The sequence below is a fragment of the Gymnoscopelus microlampas genome (assembly GCF_963454915.1).
Source record: "Gymnoscopelus microlampas genome assembly, chromosome: 11".
In the NCBI taxonomy this organism is placed as follows: domain Eukaryota; kingdom Metazoa; phylum Chordata; class Actinopteri; order Myctophiformes; family Myctophidae; genus Gymnoscopelus; species Gymnoscopelus microlampas.
The window spans coordinates 31,296,755-31,322,714 of record NC_139948.1 but is presented as its reverse complement, the minus strand read 5'-3'; the positions used below and the strand labels follow the sequence as shown (position 1 = coordinate 31,322,714).

The 25,960-nt window shown below is 42.8% G+C and overlaps 1 protein-coding gene across 1 annotated transcript; it reads left to right on the top strand.

The window, feature by feature from the left end:
• Positions 1-1,274: 1,274 nt before the first annotated feature.
• On the top strand, positions 1,275-25,656 carry mpp3a (MAGUK p55 scaffold protein 3a). The gene is made up of 21 exons (XM_084071385.1): positions 1,275-1,394; positions 11,446-11,506; positions 11,664-11,782; positions 12,223-12,300; positions 12,798-12,878; positions 13,177-13,314; positions 14,532-14,613; positions 16,317-16,402; positions 17,050-17,124; positions 17,770-17,868; positions 18,431-18,528; positions 19,066-19,130; positions 20,315-20,335; positions 21,350-21,391; positions 22,657-22,722; positions 23,509-23,664; positions 23,875-23,955; positions 24,047-24,140; positions 24,220-24,328; positions 24,589-24,720; positions 24,890-25,656. The coding sequence occupies exons 2-21, from the start codon at positions 11,470-11,472 to the stop codon at positions 25,067-25,069; spliced, it is 1,839 nt and encodes a 612-aa protein (XP_083927511.1). The 5' UTR covers positions 1,275-1,394; positions 11,446-11,469; the 3' UTR covers positions 25,070-25,656.
• The last annotated feature ends 304 nt before the right edge of the window (positions 25,657-25,960 follow it).

Genomic DNA, 25,960 nt, shown 5'->3' with positions numbered 1-25,960 from the left:
TATATTCTCCGAACCGTCACTACTTCTGAAGATATTTAAAAGCTTGCTGCCTTGCAATGATCGCTATCTCTCATTCCATAGAAACACAAAACACCAATTGACAGACATATCAGGTCATGCAGTTACTTAACTTCTGTTTACAAACCACTTTCAAATGGAAAAAGAACTTGGCATTCCTGGAATTTAAATTAACTTTCTTGAACGAACAGGTTGCAGAGCTTGAGGTGAAGATGAAGAGATTTAGCTGAGTCTCTTGAGCAGATCCACTAGATACATTTTATTGTCTTCATTTTTTTTTTACCTTTCAGACCATTTAATTAAAATAATGTTTATTTAATATCAGTGCTAGCTAACACCAGGGTTGAAGTCTTTCCCTGCTATATAAATCTGCAACCTTACTCACAGTATCCACAAAATGAGTCAGCCTCATCATCAATCCACCTGTTCCAGAAACGAGTGGATTGTTCACACTAATTGAAGTGTGTGTGTGTGTGTTTGTGTGTGTGTGTGTGTGTGTGTGTGTGTGTGTGTGTGCGTGTGTGCGTGTGTGCGTGTGTGCGTGTGTGCGCGTGTGCGTGTGCGTGTGTGTGCGTGTGTGCGTGTGCGTGTGGGGCTCTTTACTCGTTACCCCGAGGACCCAGGGGAAAATCCACACATGGCAGACTGGCAACCACCTCAATTACCATGTGAATAAAGGGGGAGCCCTTCATTCAGATGCTGTGTCTTCTGTGTGAGCTACATGCAGGCAGACAAAGAAAGAGCAGCCACTGGCTAAAGGCTACTACATCACTAGCCTTCATGCTACCAGATTCAGGGGAAGGGGGGAGGGGATCTCTCTTTCTCCCTCTCTGAGTCATGTTCCCTCCGTAATATTCTTCTGTTTCCTTGTATTCGTCTTGTACAGTACCAGTAACTCGAAATCAGAGTGTCAGACAGCTGAGTGGGGGGCAAATAGCCAACAGGCCAGGGAGCCAAACCAACACAGGAAGATTAATGGAAAAGGAAAGCTGCTGTTGTGATTTAAAGAGTAATGACTGTATCTACAACAGTATGTGTTCCAAAACAGTGAGAAATACAAGCTCAGTTGCAGTCTCTTCCTCCACTGAGAGAGAGAGTGACGAGAGAGAGAGAGAGAGAGAGAGAGAGAGGGATGTTGAGAAGGGTGGGGTGGAGGGTAAGGGGAGGGGCTAAGAGAGGGGAGGAGAGCGACAGAGGCGGATGCTCTCTCGCATCAATGTAGCAGCAGGTCTGTGAGCGTGCAGCAGCCGGAGTAGAGGGAATCGGAGCGAAAGAAACAAGACAGTGGCTGCAGCAGTCAGGAGAGAGACTCACGTACAGTATACCAGCAGAAGGAGAGACAGAGAGAGGGAGAAAAGAAAAGACAGTGAGAGACGGTAAGCGGGATAACGTTACTCTGCTATGTTTGTCTGTCTGCCAAATGGCTTTCTATTGCCAGCGTGGTCGCAAAGGCTTCAGCTGGAGGAAGATGCTTGCTTAATTGCTTTACGGTTTGTTTTTGCCTCTTTCCTGCCAGCTGATGACATGTGTGGCGAGATCGCACAGTGCTGTAGCACTGCAGAGTAATAATGCAGACATGGAGAAAGGAGGGAGGGAGAGAGAGAGAAAGAAAGAACGTGATGCTCTCGACAAGAGAGAGGAAGTAAGAATAGATGCAGGGATAGCAAGGAACAGAAATAGTCTCTCTATTTCTGTTTCCCTAAGGATAGCTCATGGCCTGCACATCAAAATTGGCTGGTGCTTTGGTGTGTGGAGGGGAGGGGAGGGGAGTGTAGCGGGGCAGGTGTCAACACTGAGTATCATTTATCTCAACACCATGTTTGGAATGATAAATAATGTGTTCATCAGACCACACCCTCAACTTATATGATCCCCCTTTTGAGAAGAATTGGCGCGCATGTTTTGTGTGTGTGTGAGAGAGTGTCAGACATTACAGTCCACTATAACTGACTGGGTATAGATTTTGGTATTTTGCCAGGATGTTGGCTGTCTGGGCTGATGTAAAAGCGAGGTAAGTTATAGAGCAAGCGGGAAGGTTTGGATAAACGCATTCATTCTTTCACTGTGTGTGTAGCGTGTGAGAGAGCCATGCTGGATGTTGGCCAAACATGCTTAGAGTTGCTTCCCATTACTGTCAGGCCAGTAAAACATCAGTGGATTAGTATGTGTGCAGTGTTCACGCCAATGTTGGATGTCAACATATACTTGACTGCCGGTAAATATAACTGAGACCATCTGCTATGATATATTCATTCCGTGTGTGTCTCTGTGTGTCTAGGCGTATATTTATATTCGCCATGTCTTTATTGCATATTGAAACACACATATACAAACGTACATGCAGGCCTACAACATGGTCTCACACATGCACACAGACACACACAGGCCTTAAACATGTAGTTACAAATAAACAGCACCCGGGAGGAAGTGGAATAAGAAAGGGGAGGAGCCAAACCGAGTGCCTGTTTCTACACAAAAAAGGAGGTGGTGCCCACAGAGGCAAAAACAAAAGGACGCCCCCCCCCCCCCCCCCCCCCCTTTTTACCGAATGGGTTCCCGGATGGGCTCAGAATAAATATATGTCAGCAACAGGGTTGACCCCAACACTGTGATCCAGCCATTTGTTTGTTCAATACTGGACTGTTTTCATTCACTGTTGTTATATTAGGGCCAGTGTCTTCATTAAACTCTATATTCACACACATACTAAATATTATAGTCATACTAAATAACTTTCTGCTGTAACATCACGTAGACCATTCTGTTATGTAACATCTTCATACGCAAGTGCAGAGATAATGCATTCAATGATGGTGTACTCTGTACTGAATACGATACTGCAGCATGCAGTCTTGTATAGGCATCGTTTGTAACTATTGGAAGACAGAGGAAGTTTTTATTTGTATTCTTATGAAATGACCTTGGATTCCTCTGTTGTGACTTCCAATGACTGACAACCCATTTTGACTGAGCCACCCCATGTCTGAATGTATAGTAATGTATACTGTATACATGAGTATGTGTGTGTGTGTGTGTGTGTGTGTGTGTGTGTGTGTGTGTGTGTGTGTGTGTGTGTGTGAGGGTCTGTATCAGCATCTGTATCTACTGTCTGTGGCTACTACATCACTAGCCTTCATGCTACCAGATTCAGGGGATAAAATCCAAAGTGACAGCAATAACAACAACAACAACAACAACAGAAGAGAGAGGAAGGATCGGCCCAGCTCTAGCACTGTTAAGTGGCAGAGCTCTGCTCTGTCTCTGCCTCCGGGGTTCTTCTATGTGGGAACGTATCAAGAACAGAGTCTGGGTGGTATTATGAAACTCTTGGCAGTGTACTGATAGACATCAGAGAACCTCCAGGACATAATGGGAGAGAGGAATAATGGGCCTGTCGATATCTGTGTGTGTGTGTGTGTGTGCGTGTGCGTGTGCGTGTGCGTGTGTGTGTGTGTGGATGGATGGAGAGAAGAATTGGTAGAAATAAAGTGGGCTGAAAAGGGAAAGAAAGCATTAGAGTAAAACGAGGAGGAGGTACAGTACGTGTAGTTGAGAGGTGTAGAGCCAGTATGTGTGAGACTGTGTGTGTATGTGTATATATATATATGTACAATTAAGAATGAACTAACTTGAACTTAGACCGACTTCTTTAGAACAAAGGGTCACATAGTAAGAACTAGTGGCGCACTGACAGCGAGCTGTACTTGAATGAATGAATTATGTCTGGATGGGTGCAGATTTGCGTTACTTTGTTTTGAAGCATTTTAGGATGTGGAGGCCGACCTATAGCTCTCTATAGACATGCACATTCACATCAGATACTGTATGTAGGTCAGAGTGCAGAGACATCTAAAGTTTAGTACCCTTGCAGTAAGTTTGGGTTCACCTTGCTCAAAGGTACATCAGAAGTGTTATTGGACACTATGATGCCATCTTCTCACCAGTTGCTCAGTGCATTAAAAGCTGAAATCCATAAGATTTATGTCCTTCCTGGGATTCAAACGCAGGTCTCCCACGCAGGAGACAATCTTCTACCACTGAGCTAACATGGAATGGCCACTTATCCAGCGGCAAAATTGCACTTTGATCTTCAGTCAGTACCACTTCTCAATCAGTGGTGTGTGGAACACAGGGAAGAACAGGGAGACCACCTCCAACCACTTTAGATGTGCTAGTTATATTATATTAACATACTACTATGCCATATAGCACACATGAGCAACATACGGCCTAGGGGCCGGGCCCGGGCCCCGCACTCTTCAAAGAAAAATCTACATTCTAAAAAGCTGCCGTATGTTAATGTTTTGAGAAAAGTTTATTTAACTCGAATAATAGTAATTAATATTTACCATTCGAGTACTATACCTGCATTCCTCCATCCGTATGTACCCAAATGTTTTATGTTTATATGTAACAGTGAAACAGTCAACCTTGAGTCCATATTTATAACATAATGCAATGTATCGGTGACTTATGGAGTGGTGCATATCAGATAAGATACTGTATACAATTATAGGCTCATTTAAAAGTTGATACGGCATTGACGTGGATTGTTTTATGCAAGTAATCTTTTTATTGTAACGCCAGAGTACATATAGACAGTATTAAACAAGCTCAGTGCTTAATGAGTCTTCCAGTTTAGTAGACCTTGTATTGTGAATTTGTACTTCCATGTACTGTTGTTCTCATGTCTTACTAAATAAAGTACATCAATCAATCAATCAACCAGAGTGATACAGTACAGTAGAGCTGTATAAAGCTGTAAAGCTGTTAAAACATTTTGTAACTGAAAATTCTTGTTGAGAAAATAAGTACCTTATTGTAAAGTGGTCTGGCATGTCTACCAAATTCATGCAGTTTTAACATAATTCAGCAATGTGTTTCAAGTTTCAATTCAATTGTACAATGTGTGTGGCCCTTCACTCACTTTATCAAAGTCAGTATGGCCCTCTGGAAATAAATCTTGCCGACCCCTGCCATATAGAGTGGTCAAATTAATTACCGTAAGAGCTACAGTATTAACGGCCTTTGTTATCATATTATAAACATGGCGTAAAATACAGTACTGTGTACCTGGCCTTTGTTATCATATTATAAACATGGCGTAAAATACAGTACTGTGTACCTGTACACTGTGTACTGTGTACATTTTTGGTTAACACCAATGTGACACTTTAAATATACTAACCTGTAAGAACCTAATAAAAAAAACTCCTCTCAAACAATTTGGTTACAAGTGTGTAACCAACGCAATGTGAGTACAATTGTCATTAAGCACCAACACAGTATTCTATCGATTAGACTTTCCCCCAGATCAAAGTACAGGGGTAAGACCATTTTAAAGCGTTATACCCTCAACGACAATTGCCTTATTGCCAGTCCTTCCCTCTCCCCATGTAACCCCCCATGGGAGCTGAGGTGTACACAGAAAGAATGATTGTCTGTCATGTTCTCCCTCCCTCTCTGATGATCTCACCACATGGCTCTGAGAGCAGCCCTATGAATGATGTCATCCTTCCTGAACTTCCTCTCTGTAACAGAGGGGGACATGATAACACAGGTGGAGCACTGCACCTCTTTAAAAGCACTTCAGCACATTCTGCGCCGGATTAATTATTCAGCTAAATTAGCTGTGTGCCAGTTTATTTTAAAATAGCACAACTTAATTTTCCTGATAGGCCTAAACCTTGTCCTGTTTTCTAGACTTTTCATTTCTTTTCTTCGTTTTTTTAAGGCGTGACTCTGCAAGATTCTATCCACGTGTATGTGTGTGTGTGTGTGTGTGTGTGTGTGTGTGTGTGTGTGTGTGTGTGCGTGTGTGCGTGTGCGCGCTGGCAGTAGACCACAGAAGTACAGTTTTTTCACCTACTGGATGTTTTACTTTTTGAAAGTAAATATTTAACTTTCACGCTGAAACCTTTCCCAAATTTGGAGTCATACGTCATACAGTTGTTGACTGATGTCACAGACTGGCCACATTAAGCCTGAAATCCACTTTTATGCCTTTATTTGGATAGTACAGTGGAGAGTGACTGAAACAGGGAGAGAGACGGGGAATGACACACAGCAAAGGTCGTCAGGCTCAGGAATTGAACCTGTGACTCGCTGTCAGGCTGCATTAGAGCCCATATTTTGAATGCACCTTAACCCATTTTGGGCGGGAACCCCAATTTGTAACTACAGTATACCTTTCATGACGGTAACCCCTTTTGGGGTTCCTGTTGCTATTAACAGTATACTATATAGCAACATACATTTGTTGTAATTTTTGAATAAATATTTGAAGTTTTTCAGAAAACTTAGGTCAGGATTTAGAAGACGTTTTTAGAATCGGCCTCAGGTCTAAATGGGTTAACCACTTGACCATCGGCTCCCCAGGAACCATGCAATTTCATTCGGATCCATGTCGATCCCAAGATCTACATACTTATTTATTTTTCTGTAAATATACTGTAACGGAGAAGGCCACATCATTTTGAAATGTTTATTTAAATGTAATTATTATCAAAGTTGAGAGGGGGGAAATGTAGGATGAGACACAGGAGGAGGTCTCTGTAGGCATGAGGGCCACATACAGTCTGGTTCCAGTGCATCCTTAAGACCTAACCACTGACTAAATACACTGACCTACTCATCTCATTTGTTAGCGTCAATGCTAATAAACTGCTAATGACAAAGCAATGAGTTGGTGGTGTCTCACCACTCATCCCAGTGAGACTCCATATATCTGCCTGTATGTGTAAGCATAGCCTACATGCATGCATGCAAGTTCATAACAGTACACATAAAATATACACACAGACCTTCAAATGTATCAGGTCTATACTGACCATATAATGATCACCTTTTCCTCTGATACTGCATTATCCGCCCTATATATTTCGTTGTTGACTATAAAAATAGCTGATCTACAAGCGTGTGTGTGTGTGTGTGTGTGTGTGTGTGTGTGTGTGTGTGTGTGTGTGTGTGTGTGTGTGTGTGTGTGTGTGTGTGTGTGTGTGTGCGTGTGCGTGTGTGCGTGAATAGGAATAGTGAAAGGGTAGGCAGAATAAGCTTCAGCCTATACCTTTTTTGGTCACAACTATGCCATATTTATTATTGTTGTTTTATGCGAATGGAGCATATTGTTTGCATAGTGAACTGATGACCAAAATAAAAACTTGCAAAGTGAAAGAATATGTGTTCAAGCTTGGAATATTGTCTGCAGATATACTTCACAGATTAGATATCTGCAGTGTTTATGCATTGGTGATGACAGTTTTAAGGTACAGTCTGCACAATGAGCTCCACCATCTCTCCTTGCTGCAGTTCTGCACCCCTGGATGTCATCTTGGTAAAACCCGGCCCTTCACATCATGTCATTAATGTCACTCTGTTCTATGCACATTATTACAGAGGGAGACATTAAACTTTTATCCATCCACTTATTCTCCAAGTGTGGAGTATATTAAAAATGGAACCCTTTGGGTAATTTGTTACACTCTGGAAGGGACCCTTTAAAAAAAGTTAACTCTACGTTTTCTACCCATCTACACTTTATTGGGTAGATGGCTTGTTATATAATTGCCTTTTAATTATATATTGTAGATAATATGGTCTTTCAGATGAATGCGAGATTGTTGATTCCTCATTTTCAACAATGCGTTGTAATAGCGTAATCTTTTTTTAAGTTATATGTGGATGGCACAAAATCCCTGCCATTGTGCTGATTACCCTTGAGAATAAAGACACTGCCTCCGGTGTTCTGTGCCCTCAACAAACACAAAAGAGATGCTTCTTACCGCCACCCCTCCCTACATATTCCTGTCATTCCTCCCCCCCCCTCCACCTCCTTTCGCTGTCATATTCTCTCTGTTCATTATTCATGAGTCTTGCTGTCTGTGTTCATCCTATTCTAGTTATATACCTCAAAGCACATTGTAGATATGTTAGAAAATCAGGCTTTAGAAAGAGACAAAAACAGCTCTGCCCACCAGACGGGTCCGTGTGCAGAAGCAATAATAGCTCCAGTGAAATTGTTTAGCTAGCTAGACTACCCCAACCATCCCATGTGCTAGAGGCCACGTAGCATACATACTCTTGGGTCATAACTGACTGAATAGTGCTACAGTTGGCCTACTTTGGCTCCTAGCGGCATATTCTGACATTTCGTGTTTATGGCCCTACAGCTCTGGCTGAAACGAAAAATGGAATCTTTTTGGTTACAGCCAACTGACTTAGGCCTACGTGCTTCCTCCAGCCTTTTGACTGTTAGCATTACATAATTCCTATTTTACATTTCACAGCAGAAGACAAGCAAAGAAAAAAAAAGAGCCTCTGTCTTATGAGAGGAGTGCATCAGAACAATGCTAGGAGTTCCCTACAGAGTTAAGTGACTTTATTTCACATTATAATATTATAAAATATAATAAAATACATATATGCATTTTATCTGGTTTGTTTTATTTGACAGTAGGTTTAAAAGAAAACATGTGTCATTGACATGCTTCTTAAAACAAAGGATAGAAACACAATAAAGTGAGACTTATTTCCATTGTGGTCTTTGGTCTCGTACAAACAAAACAGAAAACGAACAGGCATTGGTACATACTGTGACATTGTATAAAACACTTAAAAGACTTTAAAGACTTGAGGATAAAAGCACAAGACAAGCCAAAATACGTATTTTCATTGTGGTGCTCTGGGGTCACCATCATGGAATCTACCATATGAAGTGCAAATAGTATGTAGTATAGCACATTAAACATACATTTGTATCTATCTGTTCAGGGTACTACTGGAATACAATTCAGTTGATGCTCTCCAGAGCGTCTTAGAAAGTGCAAGGATGGATTAAGTGCTATTCAACACTAGTCAACCAACAACAGGGTAAGTGGTCAAGTAATAAGATAAGAGTACAAGAAAATAAGTGCTACAAAGTAGGACAGCAGGAACTGATCAAACCTAGCATCTATCTAATTTATATAGCAGACTATCTAAATAACACAGGCTTCTTAGCGTCTGTGAAAAAGTAACAAATACCTAACAAAGTGCAGACACAAACATAAGGCAGCAAGGGAATGAGGTGAGGTTTCAGACTGCGGCAGAATATTCCACAGCTTGGGAGCCATGAGGTAGAAGAGTCTAGGACACCTGGAGTGTTGGCCAGTTGTTGTAGGGAAGGGAGGGATGTATGTGTTTGCTGATTGTAGTATACTGGAAGGGGTGTAGGGTTGGATCATATCCTGAAGGCAGTAGGGTAGCATGCCCTTGACTGCATTGTACGTAGGTCATCACAAGTGTTTTATACTGGATGCAAGCAGCAATCCTATGTAAGAAAACACACAGAGTATAATTATGCCATCCATGGCATAGTAAAGTATGATGTTTCTTCATGGCATATAGTATAGTAGTACTTTTATTGACGCTTCCAGGGGGTTCCATTATCACATGTAAATACAACTACAGAATATACAAGCATTGCTATTTTGAGTTTCACTGTTATCTGGACCAAATTAAATAGTAAATGGTGTATTTATATAATGTCTTTCCCCAAAGCACTTTACAATGTGCATTACATTCATATATTCACTCACACATTCACTCAGAGACAGCGGAAACCATGCAAGGCACCAACATACTGATTTGGAGTAGTTAGGGAAGTGTCTTGCTCAAGGTCACTTAACGCGCAGCCAGGAGTGGTCGAGGACCTTCCGATTCCAAGTTGGTCACTCTACCTCCTGAGCCACTGCCGTGCCGCCCCATGTCTTTAAAATTGTCCAGCAAACTCAAATGGATCTAAATACATCACATATGATGATCTTGTGTACAGTAGGTCACACCGATAGTTGATTTAAAATTCAGTGTGTTCAGAGATTTAATAAGAAGAATGCAGAAGTAAAGTAACGCTTGACATCGGGCAACCAATAGTTCACACTACTGTATAGTTGCAAACATTGAATCCTCATAATATAGGTGTTGTTGAAGCAGACGTGATACATGAACCCATCGTGGCGAGATCAGAGTGTTGTAACTGATGGTGACAGAGATCTTGAGAACAGTAGGTCACGTCCACTGATGGTGACGTAGGATCTTGATTACCATCTTTCACCTGAGATCCAGCAAGGTCAGCTTTGTTTCACAGTAAGCTGGCAGAAACAACAATAGCTAGTTATGTCTAGACAGATTGAGGTTGAGTTGAGTATTCAGTCTTCACTCTGTCCTCATTCCACTGGTACAGTATGCAAAGTGCCGCATACTGTATAGTTAACATGAAATAAACGGGGCTATAATAAATGCATAACCCCCGAACCAGAGCTCCATGACAGCTACATAGCCACCTCAGGATTACAGTGGATGTGTGTGAATGTGTGCATGTGCCTCTGACTTAATGACTGTCTTAATATGGCATGATGATTATTACCAGCTCTGGTGTATTAGATTAACATTAACGCTTAACTTACTGTACTGCTGTTTGTCATTGTAGTAGGCTTTACACTGCCACGACAATGATTCTAGTGGGAATGCCACAGGTATTTCCTCAATGGGAGGAAGGATGGGAGGTATAAAGAGAAATGACTGCGGTATTGATCGGTATGGCTGGGCTAATGTTGCAGTCTGTCTCCATGGTTCCCTGGGCTACCTCAGGAGGAGTAGACTGGGGGGAGGATGGGGGTTTATGGTGATGTATTGATGGGAATCAGACTGTGTGTATTGTCAGATATTGATGCTGTCCATTCCTTGCTTGAGTGTAGCCTTGTCAATTAGTTTGGCCCAGGAAGTGTAATGTGTAATATGTCATGTTAACATATTCTGAATGGAGAAAGTGCTCAGTTGTCTCATCAGTATCTGCAGTTATGATCTCTCAGTGTTTTGTATATTTGCCCCCCCCCCCCCCCCCCCCCCATTGACATGCTTCTTAAAACAAAGGATAGAAACACAATAAAGTGAGACTTATTTCCATCTATTTGCAGAAAGAGGAAAATTCTCTCTTGTTTCCTGACAACACGTATGTGCTGACCCCCGCCCCCCCCCACCCCCCCCACCAAAGCATTGCCATGCCCGGGAGCCCACAGCATGGCATGGGCAGGGCACAAGTCAATGTGATAAATAGCACCAGTACCAGAGTGTTTTCCCACGCACGCACGCACACACACGCACACAACCACCACACCTTAAATATTATATTCCACACACGCACATACACATACTAACAACACAACACAGCACAGCACAGCACAGCACAGCACAGCACAGCACAGCACAGCACAGCACAGCACAGCACAGCACAGCACAGCACAGCACAGCACAGCACCGCACCGCACCTTCAATATTACATTCCTATTTCATGCCCAAAGACTGGAACGTCATTAGAGTCTGTCTGGAGACTCTGAGCAGGTTGCTGTCCATGTCACATTCTGAGGACATTGTGTCTCCCTCTTTCTCCAGCAGGCTTCCCCGCCTCACTGACCCATGAAAGAAGCCATGCCGGTCCTCACAGCAGGCGCGGGTGAGATGAATTAGCACACAGATGCTACTGCAGGGCACACACACACACATGATGTACAGTGTAGACGTTCATACACCTTCAGGCCCACTGTGTACCATCTGTCAATGTTCTCTGTTGTTCTGGTCTCTCCTCTCCTCTCCTCTCCTCTCCTCTCCAGGGCTGCATGAGACGTTGGCCCTGCTGACCTCCCAGCTGCGTCCTGATGCTAATCACAAGGAGGACATGGTGTTCCTCAAGGATGTCTTCAGTGAGAGGAGCCTGGGCTACCTAATGAAGGTGAACCAATGCGTCACATTTACACATTCCTCATCAAAAAGAACCAATGGATTCTCACTCCCAACTCGTCATAGCGGCAACATCACCTTGTTCTCTTTCAAGTCTGCATTCCGTTAAGTCACTTGACGCGGACTACCATAAATGTTGAATAATACATTATTACAAAGTTATTATTTGTCATAAGATCTTGTTAATACTGTTCCTTCTTTCAATAGCCTACAATATATATATAAAACCCACATATACACTTAACAACATTGGCTTTAACTTTCAAAAATCATCCAGAATCACATTGTGGCACGTTGTAGACTGACTTTTTATTTTCATGTTACTTTACATGTTATTGTATGAGTAGATTTGGGGGTCAGTACATTGGATTTGACAGGCCTGACTGTGACTTATGCTGTCCTCTCCTCTAGTAAACTAACTGTGCTTTGTAGATCCATGAGAAACTGAGACAGTATGAGAGACAGAGCCCAACGCCTGTCCTCCACAGTGCCTCTTCTCTGGCTGAAGATGTAAGTTCAATGCACAACGCACGCACACACACACACACACACACACACACACACACACACACACACACACACACACACACACACACACACACACACACACACACACACACACACATGCGTATGCACTAATCCTAAATCCCTGTCTCAGTGTATCACAGTGAGTTATCTTGACAGGGAAGCAATGCCGGTATCAATTTTTATGTTATAAATGTGCTGAATCATCCCGATGCTCATCTAATGAGACTCCACATCCTGCCTCACCCTCTCTCACTCACACCAGTTAGCAGCGGGAAAAATGCTGACCTTAGCTTCTAGCTACTCTCTGTTTGTATATGTTTGTGTGTGTGTGTGTGTGTGTGTGTGTGTGTGTGTGTGTGTATGTGTGTGTTATATACAATGTTATGTACGATAGCCTGCAGTGTACGGGACGGTTCGTCACACACACGCAGGTTCACACCAGGACAGGGTGTGATTCACTTCTGTGTTGCTATTGGCAGGTTGCAGAAGAACTACAGAGTGGACCAATGAGCACAGAGGAGAAGGAACTCCTGCATCTGCTGACATCGCCACATCTCAAGGTAAACTTTAGTCATAATTTTTTATTAAATTCAAATATTAAATCAATATTCATTATGTTATTAACCACTTTCAACATGGTGTCTTTATTTTGGGCATGCGTTATAAGCACAAAATTCAGAATTTCTGTCTAAAATATCACATTGATGCAACACTCAACGACCAAAGTATAAATCAGGCTTAAGTGGTTAACCATCACTGACTGCCAATGATTAGGTGATTCTTATTTGGGTTACAATGACATAAATGAACGTCACCGTTGTAATCTCAGTTTGCTGTATGTGTTTTTCGTCTGACCAGGCTGTTCTCTCGGTGCACGACACAGTCGCCCAGAAGAACTTTGACCCTGTGCTCCCCCCAATGCCAGAGGACTTTGAGGATGAGCTGGAGGAAGAGTCTGTGAAGATTGTCAGGCTTGTGAAAAACAAGGAGCCTCTGGTGAGTGCTGACAGATAGGGCTGTCACTCACTATTACACATTTAAGGTGATGACTAATTGTCACACAAATAATTGCGATTAATGATTTAATTGTGTTTTTGGCATTGAAAATTGGAACGTATGAATACAAATTACATTTCTGTTTGCCTTTTAGGATTCGTATTCAAAGATTGCACAGGGCAGATATGACAAATGACTTAAATAGAAGTTAAAGAACTTAAAGAAATTACTGATATTTAATACTTTTGTACGATGTATGTGTACGGAATGTAAACATAGCGGAAATAGCTGATCTACAAGCTTATAAGCCTATAGATCAGCTATTTTCCGCTATTTTTCAAATTTGAAACTGTATGAAACATGAAAACTATTATGGAAACGATTATGTAAAAATAATTTGCGATTAGACGATTATGTAATAATTGTGACAGACCTACTGGCAGCCAGCAGGATAGACGCAAAAATTACAAAAAAATACATTTTGGTACCAATACTTTTGTACTTTTACTCAAGTAAATTTAGAATTCCGGACTTTTACTTGTAACAGTGTTTCTACATTGTGGTATTGATACTTTTACTTAGTAAGTAAAAAAATGTAGTACTTTTTCCACCACTGTCCCTATTCTGGGCATGTCATAATAGGCATATTATAAGATCTACACCCATACACCCAGGAGTTTGCGTCGGTTGTGCATGAAATGATTACGCCTGGAACAATGTTTTAGCGAAACATACATGTTTTGTAAATAATTAGGATATAGATTGGATCCAAGACACTAGGGACTACACTGAAAAGTCTCCTTGTATTCAAGCCACCACGGGACGAGTAAATTATAGATTTTCATTATTATTATTTTTTGGGGGTGACGTTTTCATTTAGCCTACATAATCAATCATTATATCACAGGAAGTGAGAGATGTAGAACAAGAAATGGGGTGCAGGCAGGGTTTGCACCGCTAATCGTATGTACACAATATGTAATTGTAGGTTGTGGTACGCATATTGTGTGTGTTGTTGACCAAAGATAATTTCCGGGTCATGGTCATGCATTAAAGGTGTCTTCTATTCAAAAGATGAAGGATAAAGACTTTTTCCTTGTCTCATCAAAGTCCAAAGGAAAGGTGAATGGGTTAGAGATGGAGGAGGGATATAGACCTAAGGGATTAGGCCCACTTTTCTCATTTGATCTTTCTTCTAATCTTTCTCTGTGATCCAGGGAGCCACCATTAGAAGGGATGATGCCACCGGGTCAGTGATTGTGGCCCGCATCATGAGGGGTGGTGCTGCAGACCGAAGTGGTAAATCACACTGTATACCCTCTGTCTGTTCCAATACATGTTTTTGTCCATTTCCCTCAACCCTCTGAATACTTTTAACAGCAGCATGTGTATTTCGTGTCGACGATGGCAGGTTTTTGATACATTTATTTTATAAAAAGTAATTTATTTAATCACATTTTATAAGCCCTATTCGACAATAGCCGACAAACACGACTAGGGATGCACAATATTTACATTTTTGGTCGATATCCGATAATCAATTAATTGCACTGTCATTAACAATACCGATATTGTAATGCACGTTTCCGGTAGGGTTTACCTTATTTATACCTGTTATACAGTAACTGTGATTCTGAGTGCAGATGCAGACTTCTAAAAACGGTGCATTCTTACTATCTGATTTATTAGGACTACTGATGCACATATTAGTTCAAACAACATAAATGCAGTAACGCAGTAAACGCAGGGCTTTACATTTATGTATTTTGTTCCAAGACGTTTTCATAAAGAAAGACTGTTGGAAAAGGGTATAAAGACCTCTTGATGAATAACCAATCTTACATACATACAATACAAACAAGATATAGTGAAGAGAAAAAAGGCTGCTGTCAATTAGGGAAACTTGTTTAGAAAAACGCCAGTCTGTAATCGGTTCGGGCTAAAAAAAAAGGTATTGAGGTGCGGTCTTGGGTCAGGTTCAGAATATTGTCGGGCTTGGGCATCGTCGGGCTCAATTTTTTAGACCTGATTAAAGCGCTAGTCTATAGACCAGTTTTTTCCCCGCTGTAGCAGTTACAGCAGCTAATGAAGAAAAAAACGAGGATGGTTGTGTTGAATGGCTCATGAAACCCAAAGCCTTCTGCAAGCTGGGCTCAGCCCCCAGAGAGCCAATCACACATCACACACTCAGCAAAGAGCTGTCCATGCATGTTACCATGGAAATAGCAACCACACATAACAACTGTGTGTGTGTGTGTGTGTGTGTGTGTGTGTGTGTGTGTGTGTGTGTGTGTGTGTGTGTGTGTGTGTGTGTGTGTGTGTGTGTGTGTGTGTGTGTGTGTGTGTGTGTGTGTGTGTGTGTGTGTGTGTGTGTGTGTGTGTGTGTGCGCGCGCGCGCGCACGCATGTGTTATTGCAGGTTACAAGCACGCATGCTAGGAATGTAAACCAATCGGTGGCCCCATTCATTAATCATTTATGACATAAGCCTGATTTGTTGCTGTACAAAATCAGGTTGTGATGTTTGTGTACAGAAAAAGACCGCCTGCGAATACATACAATTATCTACGTACATCTTGTGTGTATGTATGCGTGTGTGCTAGTGTGAGTGTGAATGTATAGCTGTGTCTGCACAATGCATGTGTCTTTGTCTTAAAGCCCCCTGCTAAGGGAAAAGCTACAGTATTGATTTCTCGTCCCGCTGGTCTTTTGTTGTTATGACTGCTGTCGAGTAGATCACAGCTGATAGTGAATAGCAGCCCCTGTCATTCCTCAACAACAGCATTGATGTTCTAACATGACTGACACAGCACCATGTGACCTCTGTCAGTGATGTTTTCACCACACTGCGTGAGAATGTACTACTACAGCTCCAGAGTGTCTCAAGCCTAATTTATAATAGTCATATGACCGAAGATACCTTATTAAAAATGCAACTTTCAGTGAGTAACACACATTTGGCTTCAGCTCCTTTCTTCTGTCTCATCTTTTCCTCGTCTCCAGGTTTGGTCCATGTTGGAGATGAACTAAGGGAGGTCAATGGCATCTCCATAATCCACAAGAGACCTGATGAGATCAGTCAGCTCCTGGTGAGAGAAACTGCTGGTGTTGAACCATTAAGGCATACTGAGGTGGTTAAGGGACTGATTACTGATTAGACATACATATTTAATTTATACAACTGCAATAGTAAAGGATGTGCTGAAGTTCTATGGTTAAGGATACTTGCCTGCTGTGCAACCATCTTCAGGATTTGAATACCTGCCTCAACATCACAGACAACAGTTTTGTGTGATAGAGTGTAGACAAACCTCCTTTAACAATATTCACTAATATATGACGTGTGTTGTACGTCAATATCTAAAATAGCAGATGTACAAGCTCGCATGTCGCATTGCAAAGCGCTGTGAGCTTTTAGATCTGCTATTTTTGCTGAATTGTCACCTATTATAACATACCCAGAATAGAGATGCTAAGGTTCATTTGGTTAATATCATAATAAAATCAAAAACAGGATTACTAAAAGCATTAATTAGTCAAGTGTTTTTCTTTAGGATCATGATAGAGGGTAATGAACACTCAAGATATTCAACTGATTTAATATTGAATTAGCATGGGCTGAAATTACATTTAAATCCCATTTTAGCATATCATTAAACTCAGCATGTTTTATACTCTATCCAGTTCAAATCTCCTCTCAACCGTGTGTACTTCCTCTTCCCTGCCTGTGATCTAGTCCCAGTCTCAGGGTTCCATCACACTCAAGATAATCCCTGCAATTAAAGAGGAGGACCGACTTAAGGAGAGCAAGGTGAGATGGGAGGGAGGATCGGGTTCTGGATACACTCTGCACACAGTACAAGTCTCATTTGAAATTTAAATAAATAGTTGCACAATCCCAGCATCCCTCCAACCCATATTGGGAAAATGACCGTACCCTACCCAGCTCACTCACCTTAGGTTGCCATGCCAGTGGGGTCCATTTACCATAAAAAAAATCAATATAATTTTCTACTTTGAGATGTGAGATCTAGGGCTGTCACTGTCACGATCATGACATTTTACTTGCGATAATCGACTTAATTGGGTTTTTGGCATTGAACATTTGAATATGAATAAAAATGTGCTTTGTAAACAAAAACTGCTCAGACCAGATATGATAAATAACTTTCATATATAACACAATGACTGACATATTTAATAATTTTATACTTTCTAAATATTTCAAAAAACATAGCATAGCTATATCTGCTGTTTTTGGAAAATGTATGAACATATTTTAACAAGGAAACAATTTTGACGATTATGACAATTATGCCAAATAATTGATGCGATTATCTCAAATAATTGTGATTAGGCGATTATGTGATACTTGTGACAGGCCTAGTGAAATCCTCCATCCCTCCTGGTGACAGTTTTATTCTACAGCCTGTGTCTATTTGGTATGTGACCACAGGTGCACATGAGGGCCTTGTTTGATTACACCCCAGCAGAGGACAAGGCCACACCCTGTCAGGAGGCGGGTCTTCCCTTCAAACGAGGAGACATCCTGCAGGTCAGTGTGGTGGACAGTAAACAAAAACATATACTGATGCACACACTTGGACACATCATCAGTGTTGTTTCCTGGAGTCACTGGGCGATTCGGGTCTTGCAACAGACACCCTCCTCCAGGCGACCCGACCGAGGCTGATCAGACCCCGGCCTGTGTCCAAGTGGCATGCTATTGCCCCCACTGTCTCTTGGGGGCTTAGGGTGGCTGGTGAAATGTTAGCAGCAGGTGTTGGTGACACTAGGAGGCTCTAGGCACTGTGGGTTGCCTCCGGGCCTGGCTCCTCCTTCGTCAGACCAGAAGTGGGCATTCTTCTGTGCGTTGCGTCGTCATCATTGCTGCTGGGAAAGAACATCTCATTCTGCCTTGATGGATTTTTAAACCCTCCTTGCAACTAACTACATTTAATGGAGTACTGTACTTAAGTACAGTAAGAGTATTTTTTTTGCAAGCTCATGACTCCTGGCTACATTTCACAATATAAAGGTGTGCTTTTGATTCTTCGCAATTTGTACTTTTGAATACTTGAGTACTTTACTTCCACCCCTGTCCATCCCTGCTGCAGGTTGTGACCCAAGATGACCCCACCTGGTGGCAGGCCAAGCGCGTGGGAGACAGCAACCTCCGGGCTGGACTCATCCCCTCAAAACACTTCCAGGAGAGGTGAGGCTGGCCGGGGGCCATCACTAGAGGAGGAGGATTGGTCATGTGATTGTTGTACAGTGCCAATATGACACATGCAGTAAAATGAAATGTATAAACACATCTGCATGCGGATTGAAAGGTTCAGTCAAACATTTCTAATAATAATTTTATCTGAGATTTGCAGAGCTGTAATCTGTTAATCCATATTCATGTGCTTCACTTTCTGAGGTCAACTATGATTAGATTAAGTATTACAGTAGGCTGGAAATGTAAATCTAAACAGCCTTGAATCTCTGTTGAATTAATAACAGAGGAAGACAAGTCCCAGGAATAGTGTATATTTGAAATACTGAAAACTGTCTTTGTAGGTATAAATAGCAGTGTTGGATACAAATAACATTAAAAATAACTAAAAATCTTGCTCAACAGATAAGACTGTTTAAGACATTCCTTTGTTCCTCCTCTCTCCACTGTACATCTCTCTCATGATCCTCTCTTTTTCTTCTGCTGCTGTCGTTTCTGGGACCTTTCTTCTTCCGCTGTTAATTTGCCCAGACGACTGGCCTACAGGATAAAAATGGGCACACTCCCAAACCCCAAATCCCCTAAAAAGACTGTCTGTAAGTTCTTCGCTCTCTCTCTCTCTCTCTCTAGCTCCCCCTCCCTCTCCCCCTCTCTCCATGCTGATTTCCACAGCTCCTCTTTCATTCCACTACATTATCCAGTAAAGGCTCATTCTCTCTCTATAGCTGCATTCTAACCGCAATATTCCCTGTCACCTGTGATGAATGGCTCTCTTTTCACTTATGGTTAAAAACGTGGGTCTGTCACCATCATTGCATAACAATATCTAAGCTAGATGATTGTTGTTGTTTTCATTGACTTTTGTGACCTTGTTTCCTGGTAATTGGCTTTCTCAGAGGAATTCATTGTCCATTCTACACAAGCTGCCATGCAGTCATGTTTAAAAAAAAACAATGAGTGAGAGAAAGGGAAAGAAAGGAAGATAGATCATAGAGAGAAAGAGAAATTCAAGGGAGGGTGGGATCACAGAAATGAATTAATCTCTTTCATATCCATCTGGCCAGTGAAACGCACTGTGAATGCAGCGCAGCCAGACGCCACACACTCATCCACCAGCCCACTAAAGGGAACAATGGCTTAACAATGCATTGAGCTCGCTCACTTTACTCAGCGCGCACGGCAGCAAACACGGAGGCTGTGCGAGTGGAAGTAGCCAGGTGAGTGGGTAATGGTGAGCGATGGTGTCTCTTTGCGGTGCGTAATCTGCAGCCGATCCGATTAGTCCTGAGCCACAGGGGTAGACAACATGGGCTTAGTGATATGTCAGCTTGCCCTGCAATACCCTACAGCGCCCTGAGGGCACTCCATTCCCTGCCTCTCTCTCTCCATTCCTCTTCTGCGTCTTTGATCAATTCCCCTAATCTTAGTGGTGGTGGTGATGGATTAAAAAAGAAACATTTGGAAGGGGCAGCCAATACATCCATGTTGTTGTTGTTATTATTATTATTATTATTATTATTATTATTATTAATTATATTCCTATATATATATCATTGTACGTCAAATTGTGACAATAGAAAATCTACAAGCTTGCGACGCATTGTGAGCTTTATCGGGTATTTTAACAGGATGTTATGTCCTATTTTTGCAGAATGAGAGAGACATCAATCCATGTCCTTCATGGCCAACCTCATTACCAAATGATAGAACGGTGGTTTGTTTTGTTGTTTACCTTAAGCACTCTCCTCTTTTCTCTGTCTCCTGACTGCATACTGTTCAGATGACCAAGGATGTGACAAAGGTGGGTCAATGCTGTATGAAGGCAGGATAGAAACACACACACACACACACACACACACACACACACACACACACACACACACACACACACACACACACACACACACACACACACACACACACACACACACACACACACCCACACCCACACCCACACCCACACACACAAGATAACAAGCACAAATATTTACAGTATAGCTTTCTCTAGGTGAGGACCTGCAGGCTGCCAAGCTCCCACAGAGCTGGGCAGAGGCCAGGCTGCCGTACAAATGTGTGTGTGTGTGTGTGTTTGCCAGAGTCACAGTTCACAGATGAACCTCCAGAGAGGTTCCTCTCCTCTCCTCTCCTCTCCTCTCCTCTCCTCTTCTTCAGTGGCTGTGGCGTCCAGCTGTGGGCCTCTATTAACCCATTCAATCCAGGAACGCATCTGTCATTTTAGATTTCTTTGGCTATTCAAAAATAGCAGATCTACAAGCTCATAGCGCGACACAGAGTGCTGCGCTATGAGCTTGTAGATCTGCTATTTTTGAAAAACCATGAAAATAGTGCAAATCTTTACAAATGTCTTCTAAAGCTTAACAGTTTTTTGAAAAAACGTATGTTGTTATATGAGTGGTTCCCAAACTTTTTCATCTCAGGACCCCCAAAATTATGTTTTTGGCCGCCGATCCCCATCAAAATATGTTGTTCCAGAAGCAAAGATTTTAGTTAAAAATGTTGTTTCAACAAATATATGTATTCAAAGATTTGCACAAATGTTCAAGATTTTAAGAAAATAGCAGAACTACAAGCTCGTAGCTTGTAGATCGGCTATTTTTGAATAGTCAAAGTATAAAATAATGCTTATAGTTCAAATCTAAAATGATGGGTTAACTCCTGCCAGCCCTGCCCTGCTCACCCATCTACCTGCTCACTCTCTGCCTGCCCTGCTCGAGCCCCCCCCCCCCCCCCAGTCCTCTGTACCTTAACTGCTCCTGGTTCTTAACCTCTATTTTCCCTGCTTGCCTCCCTACAGAGGACTGTGACTGTGAGGGCTATTTCAATGGACAGTACATAGGTGAGAGCATGCGCCTCCTTCTATGCTTCCTGTCTCTTTCTTGCTCTTTGTCCGCTGCAGTCTGGCTGTGCACTGGTTCACGGGTCACTCCAGGGGGTTGGGGGTAAAAATGTCTGCCTTCTTGATGGGCCAGCTCTTGGGGGGGGGGGGGGGGGGGGGATGGTACCTAGGGATCAAGTGATGAGGTCACAATTAGTGCCAGATTAAAGGCAGGTAATCGCTTTGGTTTTAAAACAACCTTTGAACTTTTTTAACATGAAGAAGACCCAGAAAGGTTTGAGAAAGGCTTGAGATGTAGAGGGATTGGGCTGGTGTCCATAACATTTATATCACAAAGGTAATTAGAAAGGTAATTAGAACAGACACATTTGTTTTTAAATAATTTATATTATTATTATTATTGATAGAGAGAAGACTATGATTGCACATTGTCCACAGCGCTGTTCATATCACACAAAAATGGAGCGAGTAATGGGGCAAGATGTGTAGCAACTAGGGAGTGCGGCCTCTCACTTCTGCAGGTGCCAATAACAACTGCCTCATCAGAGACTTTGCTACTATGGGAGTGGTTGATTGGTACCGCATCCAAATCACTATGGATGGTACATGCTACAGTCACCTTTTATCCTCAACTCCATTCTAACCTTCCACTGACATCCCTTCCCTCGGCCTCCATCACCCTAATATTGACGCTGATACGCCCCCCCCCAACCCAACCCCTGTCCCCGTCCCCGTCCCCCCACCCTCCCCACATCCGCAGAACCCGCTGAATGATGCTTAGCACAAGGAGAGATCTAAACACAGCTGGGCTAAACATAAAAAGAAGAAGGTTAAAACAACAAAAACAAGAAAAGAAGAACCTGGCATATAACATGTATCCTGTAACCTGTATGTGGTTGTAATTGGGAACAAGTGTTTCCTCATATTAACACACCAATCCACCAGCCGTTTTTATGTTACGCTCTCTAGAGCCTCCTAGAACTTCCTAGAACTGTACAGCACTCACCAGTCACCCTGCCCTCCATGCACCCTGCCCACTGAGCAGTGTTTGGATCCTCCTAAGCCCCCCCCCCCACCCCGACCCCTGCATCTGACTGCCCCTGCTGCTGTGGCTGGTGCACCCCTCTCCCCCCTCCACTCCACCCCATGAGGGCCCTGCTCCGTTGGATGTATTGCACACTCAACCAGGCACGTTTTGCTGCTCATTCACCCTGTGTGGAGACTGGTGAGGCTGGGTTGTGTGATGCTCTAACACCCCTTAATAGTCTCTCCTAAGTGTAAAGCAGTGGCGCCCTCCTGTGGCCAGGTGTTTTCCTGGGAATTTTATTCAGGTACAGTGTCCCGGCTTATCCCCTCAGGGTATAACACCACTGACAGAGGGAGGTGGACGGACAGCCCTGGTCATGGGAAAGCCCAGATTTGCAGTCATTCTATTACACTGACAATTCCCAAACGCCATAGGCTGTCCTGTCTGCCCTGTCCTCAGGCCCGTAGCCCCAAAGCAGCATGCATTGTTTGCACCACATCCTGGACAATAACTGTTTTGATGAGTATATTAAGGATGAAGGCACATTTCCAAAATATGATTTTGTTTTAAAGCATTCCTAATCCCAGCTACGGAGTCAGATCACTTCTGGTTACCGATCAGTGCTGCCAAAGCCTTGTTGGATATCAGATGCATTTGATCAAGCATTGTTTTACACATAACATTAAGTTGGCTTAAATTCAGCCGATATCTTACAATACCCGGCAGTCCGATTAAACTGGAGATAAGTCAGTTCTCAAACAAGCAAGGGTCACGTTAGTCACTGACGGTTAATGCATGATTATCATGAAAAATTACCTGTGAAAAGAAAGATTACACAATTATCTGTATTGACATAACAATTAATAACAATTGCATGATTATTTGAAACTAAAATGTCAGCTGCACTCTAATAGCATTTACTTTTGTCTGCAAACAGAAATGATAATCTACTGTACTTTACAGCATGATTAGAAGAGAGCACTTACTGTATGTTATGCAATGTTATTTGAGCCATTTTATGGAAGATAGCGTTTGACCTTTGACACTATAGTTCTATGGCCCCTCCCTCCTTTCCTTGGCTGTGCTGTAGCTGGTCTGAGAAGGAGTTTCCGGTTGAGTCGTAAGGACCGCCAGGGGTCTTCTGGCGAGGGCTTGGATCCCGGTGAGCCCGGCTTTCTGACCTATGAAGAGGTGGCCCGCTACCAGCAGCGATCCAATGAGAGGCCTCGTCTGGTGGTTCTGATTGGTAAGACAGACTTTTTCTCATGTTATGATACTGACCCCTAGTGGAACATAGGCTGTGTTGCAACAGTCTAGTGGGATATTGAATGTGAATGTTGGAGACTGTTTACAATTAGAGTTACTCTTTACAGTTACTATTATTTCTTACCATTCTCTTGTTAACACTGTCCATACCTCTTTAACTATACCCACACACAACATTCACATTCCAAAGGTTGCCTCGGAGCACGCATCAATGAACTGAAGCAGAAGGTGATAGCTGAGAACCCACACCGCTATGCCGTGGCTGTACCACGTGAGTCAATATGGACACAGACCACAACTACTAATAGAGCTACGTCACACAGTGCATCGTGTCTTCACACTTTCCTATTGTGTGTCCCCAGACACCACCAGGCCCAAGAAACCCCATGAGAAAGAGGGAGTGGAGTACCACTTTGTCACCAAACAGGCGTTTGACGCAGACGCTCTGAACAACAAGTGGGTTTCTATAGATACCAGTGTTGCTGTTATGTGAACCTGAACCGTTTGTATTCATGGATCTGGTCTATTTGTTCAGGTTCATTGAGCATGGGGAGTACAAGGACAACCAATATGGAACCAGCATAGAGGCGATCCGCTCTGTACAAGCAAAGAATAAGACATGCCTTGTGGATGTTCAGCCTGAGGTAGGGTTCATGTTCTGCGTACCATGTCCTATGTACTGCCAATAAGCCCATTGTTTTTAATGTAAAGCCCTGGGTATCATCACAAGCTATTGTGACATTTTACAGTCCCTGCAGGCAGTAGCACTTTGCTGACAGTGCCTGGGAGGACATGCAGCCAATGATTACACATTCAATATATTGGTATTATAGCAATACAAATGATTCTGTTAACCCTTGCTTGTGCGTTGGCCTGTTTTCCAATCAAACCAATCTTTACTCAGGCTCTCAAGAGATTGCGGACAGCGGAGTTCAAACCCTATGTAATATTCGTCAAACCACGTATCCCTGAGAGCAGACGTCGTCGCAGTGCTGCCACCTCCCCAGGAGGGGGCGAGCAGCATGGACGCATCACAGTGAGTTTTTTCTGTCATCTACTTTGTGCATGTTTTTTGGAAACACCTGCACACCAACATGTGCTCATCTATGGCGTGTGTGTGTGTGTGTGTGTGTGTGTGTGTGTGTGTGTGTGTGTGTGTGAGAGACTGTGTCTGAATAAACTATTTATTTGTCTTGCTGTAACAGGATGAGGACCTCCAGGAAATGCGTCAGTCAGCCATTCAGATTGATCATCAGTATGGACACCTGGTGGACCGGATCTTGATTAAGGAGGACTCAGCCAGTGCCTGTACAGAGCTACGAAGCATACTGGAACGACTGGAGCGAGAGACCTTCTGGGTGCCTGTTAGCTGGGTGCGGTCCTAAACCAGCCCCCCAAACCCCCCCCCTGCGTCTTCCAAATGAACCTCACAGCCCGCCCAACTGTATTTGCTCCCTCCCAATCCTCTCTTGAAGCTGATCAGCTGATCAGAGACGCTGCTCTTCACCCCCCACACCAGGACCTGTTGGAAGGCCTGGGCGAGTAAATCCCAGCACTAACCCTCTGTGGAGTGACGTAGGACCCGACATAGTCAGCCATATAAACTAAGGCATGAAGGGGAGAGAGTGATCGAAGCAAAGCCATAAGCAATGTCTCTGCATCTGGGGTGTTCAGAGGGAAGGACAATCACAGGCCCTTGTACAATGGCCAGTTGATTGCCCGAAGATGATTGTCTTCCTGTCATTTTCTTGAACAATACTTGCTTTTTCATGTCCTATTTATTCAGTTTTGCTTACAATAATGAATTTATTGACTTCTCAGATGGGGACAAGGTCAAATGTTGCATATTGTTGCTGTCGGGCGGAAACCTTGCATGTCCAACACCGTTCCTTTTTTATATTATTTAAAAAAATAAATTAAACAGTGAAAATAGCCGATCTACAAGCTCACAACACGACAGGTTGTGAGCGTGTTGATCTTATATTTTCACTACTTTAGTGATGAAGTAGGGCATTCATTTACTGTCACTGTCAGGGCTCTGATAGTTCTCCACGATGAGGTATTGTATTGTGTCTCGATCACGATCACGATCAAGATTACTAGCTTGGTTTTGGGTTTAGAATGATGTTCCACTGGAAGTCCAATACAGTGCAAGTCATTTGTTCATTCCTATTACTTGTACTGTACATACTGTACAGTACACAAAACAATGACACATTCTGCGCAATAGGACAGAGAGAAAACATTTGTCTGACTGTACAGCATTCAGAATGAAT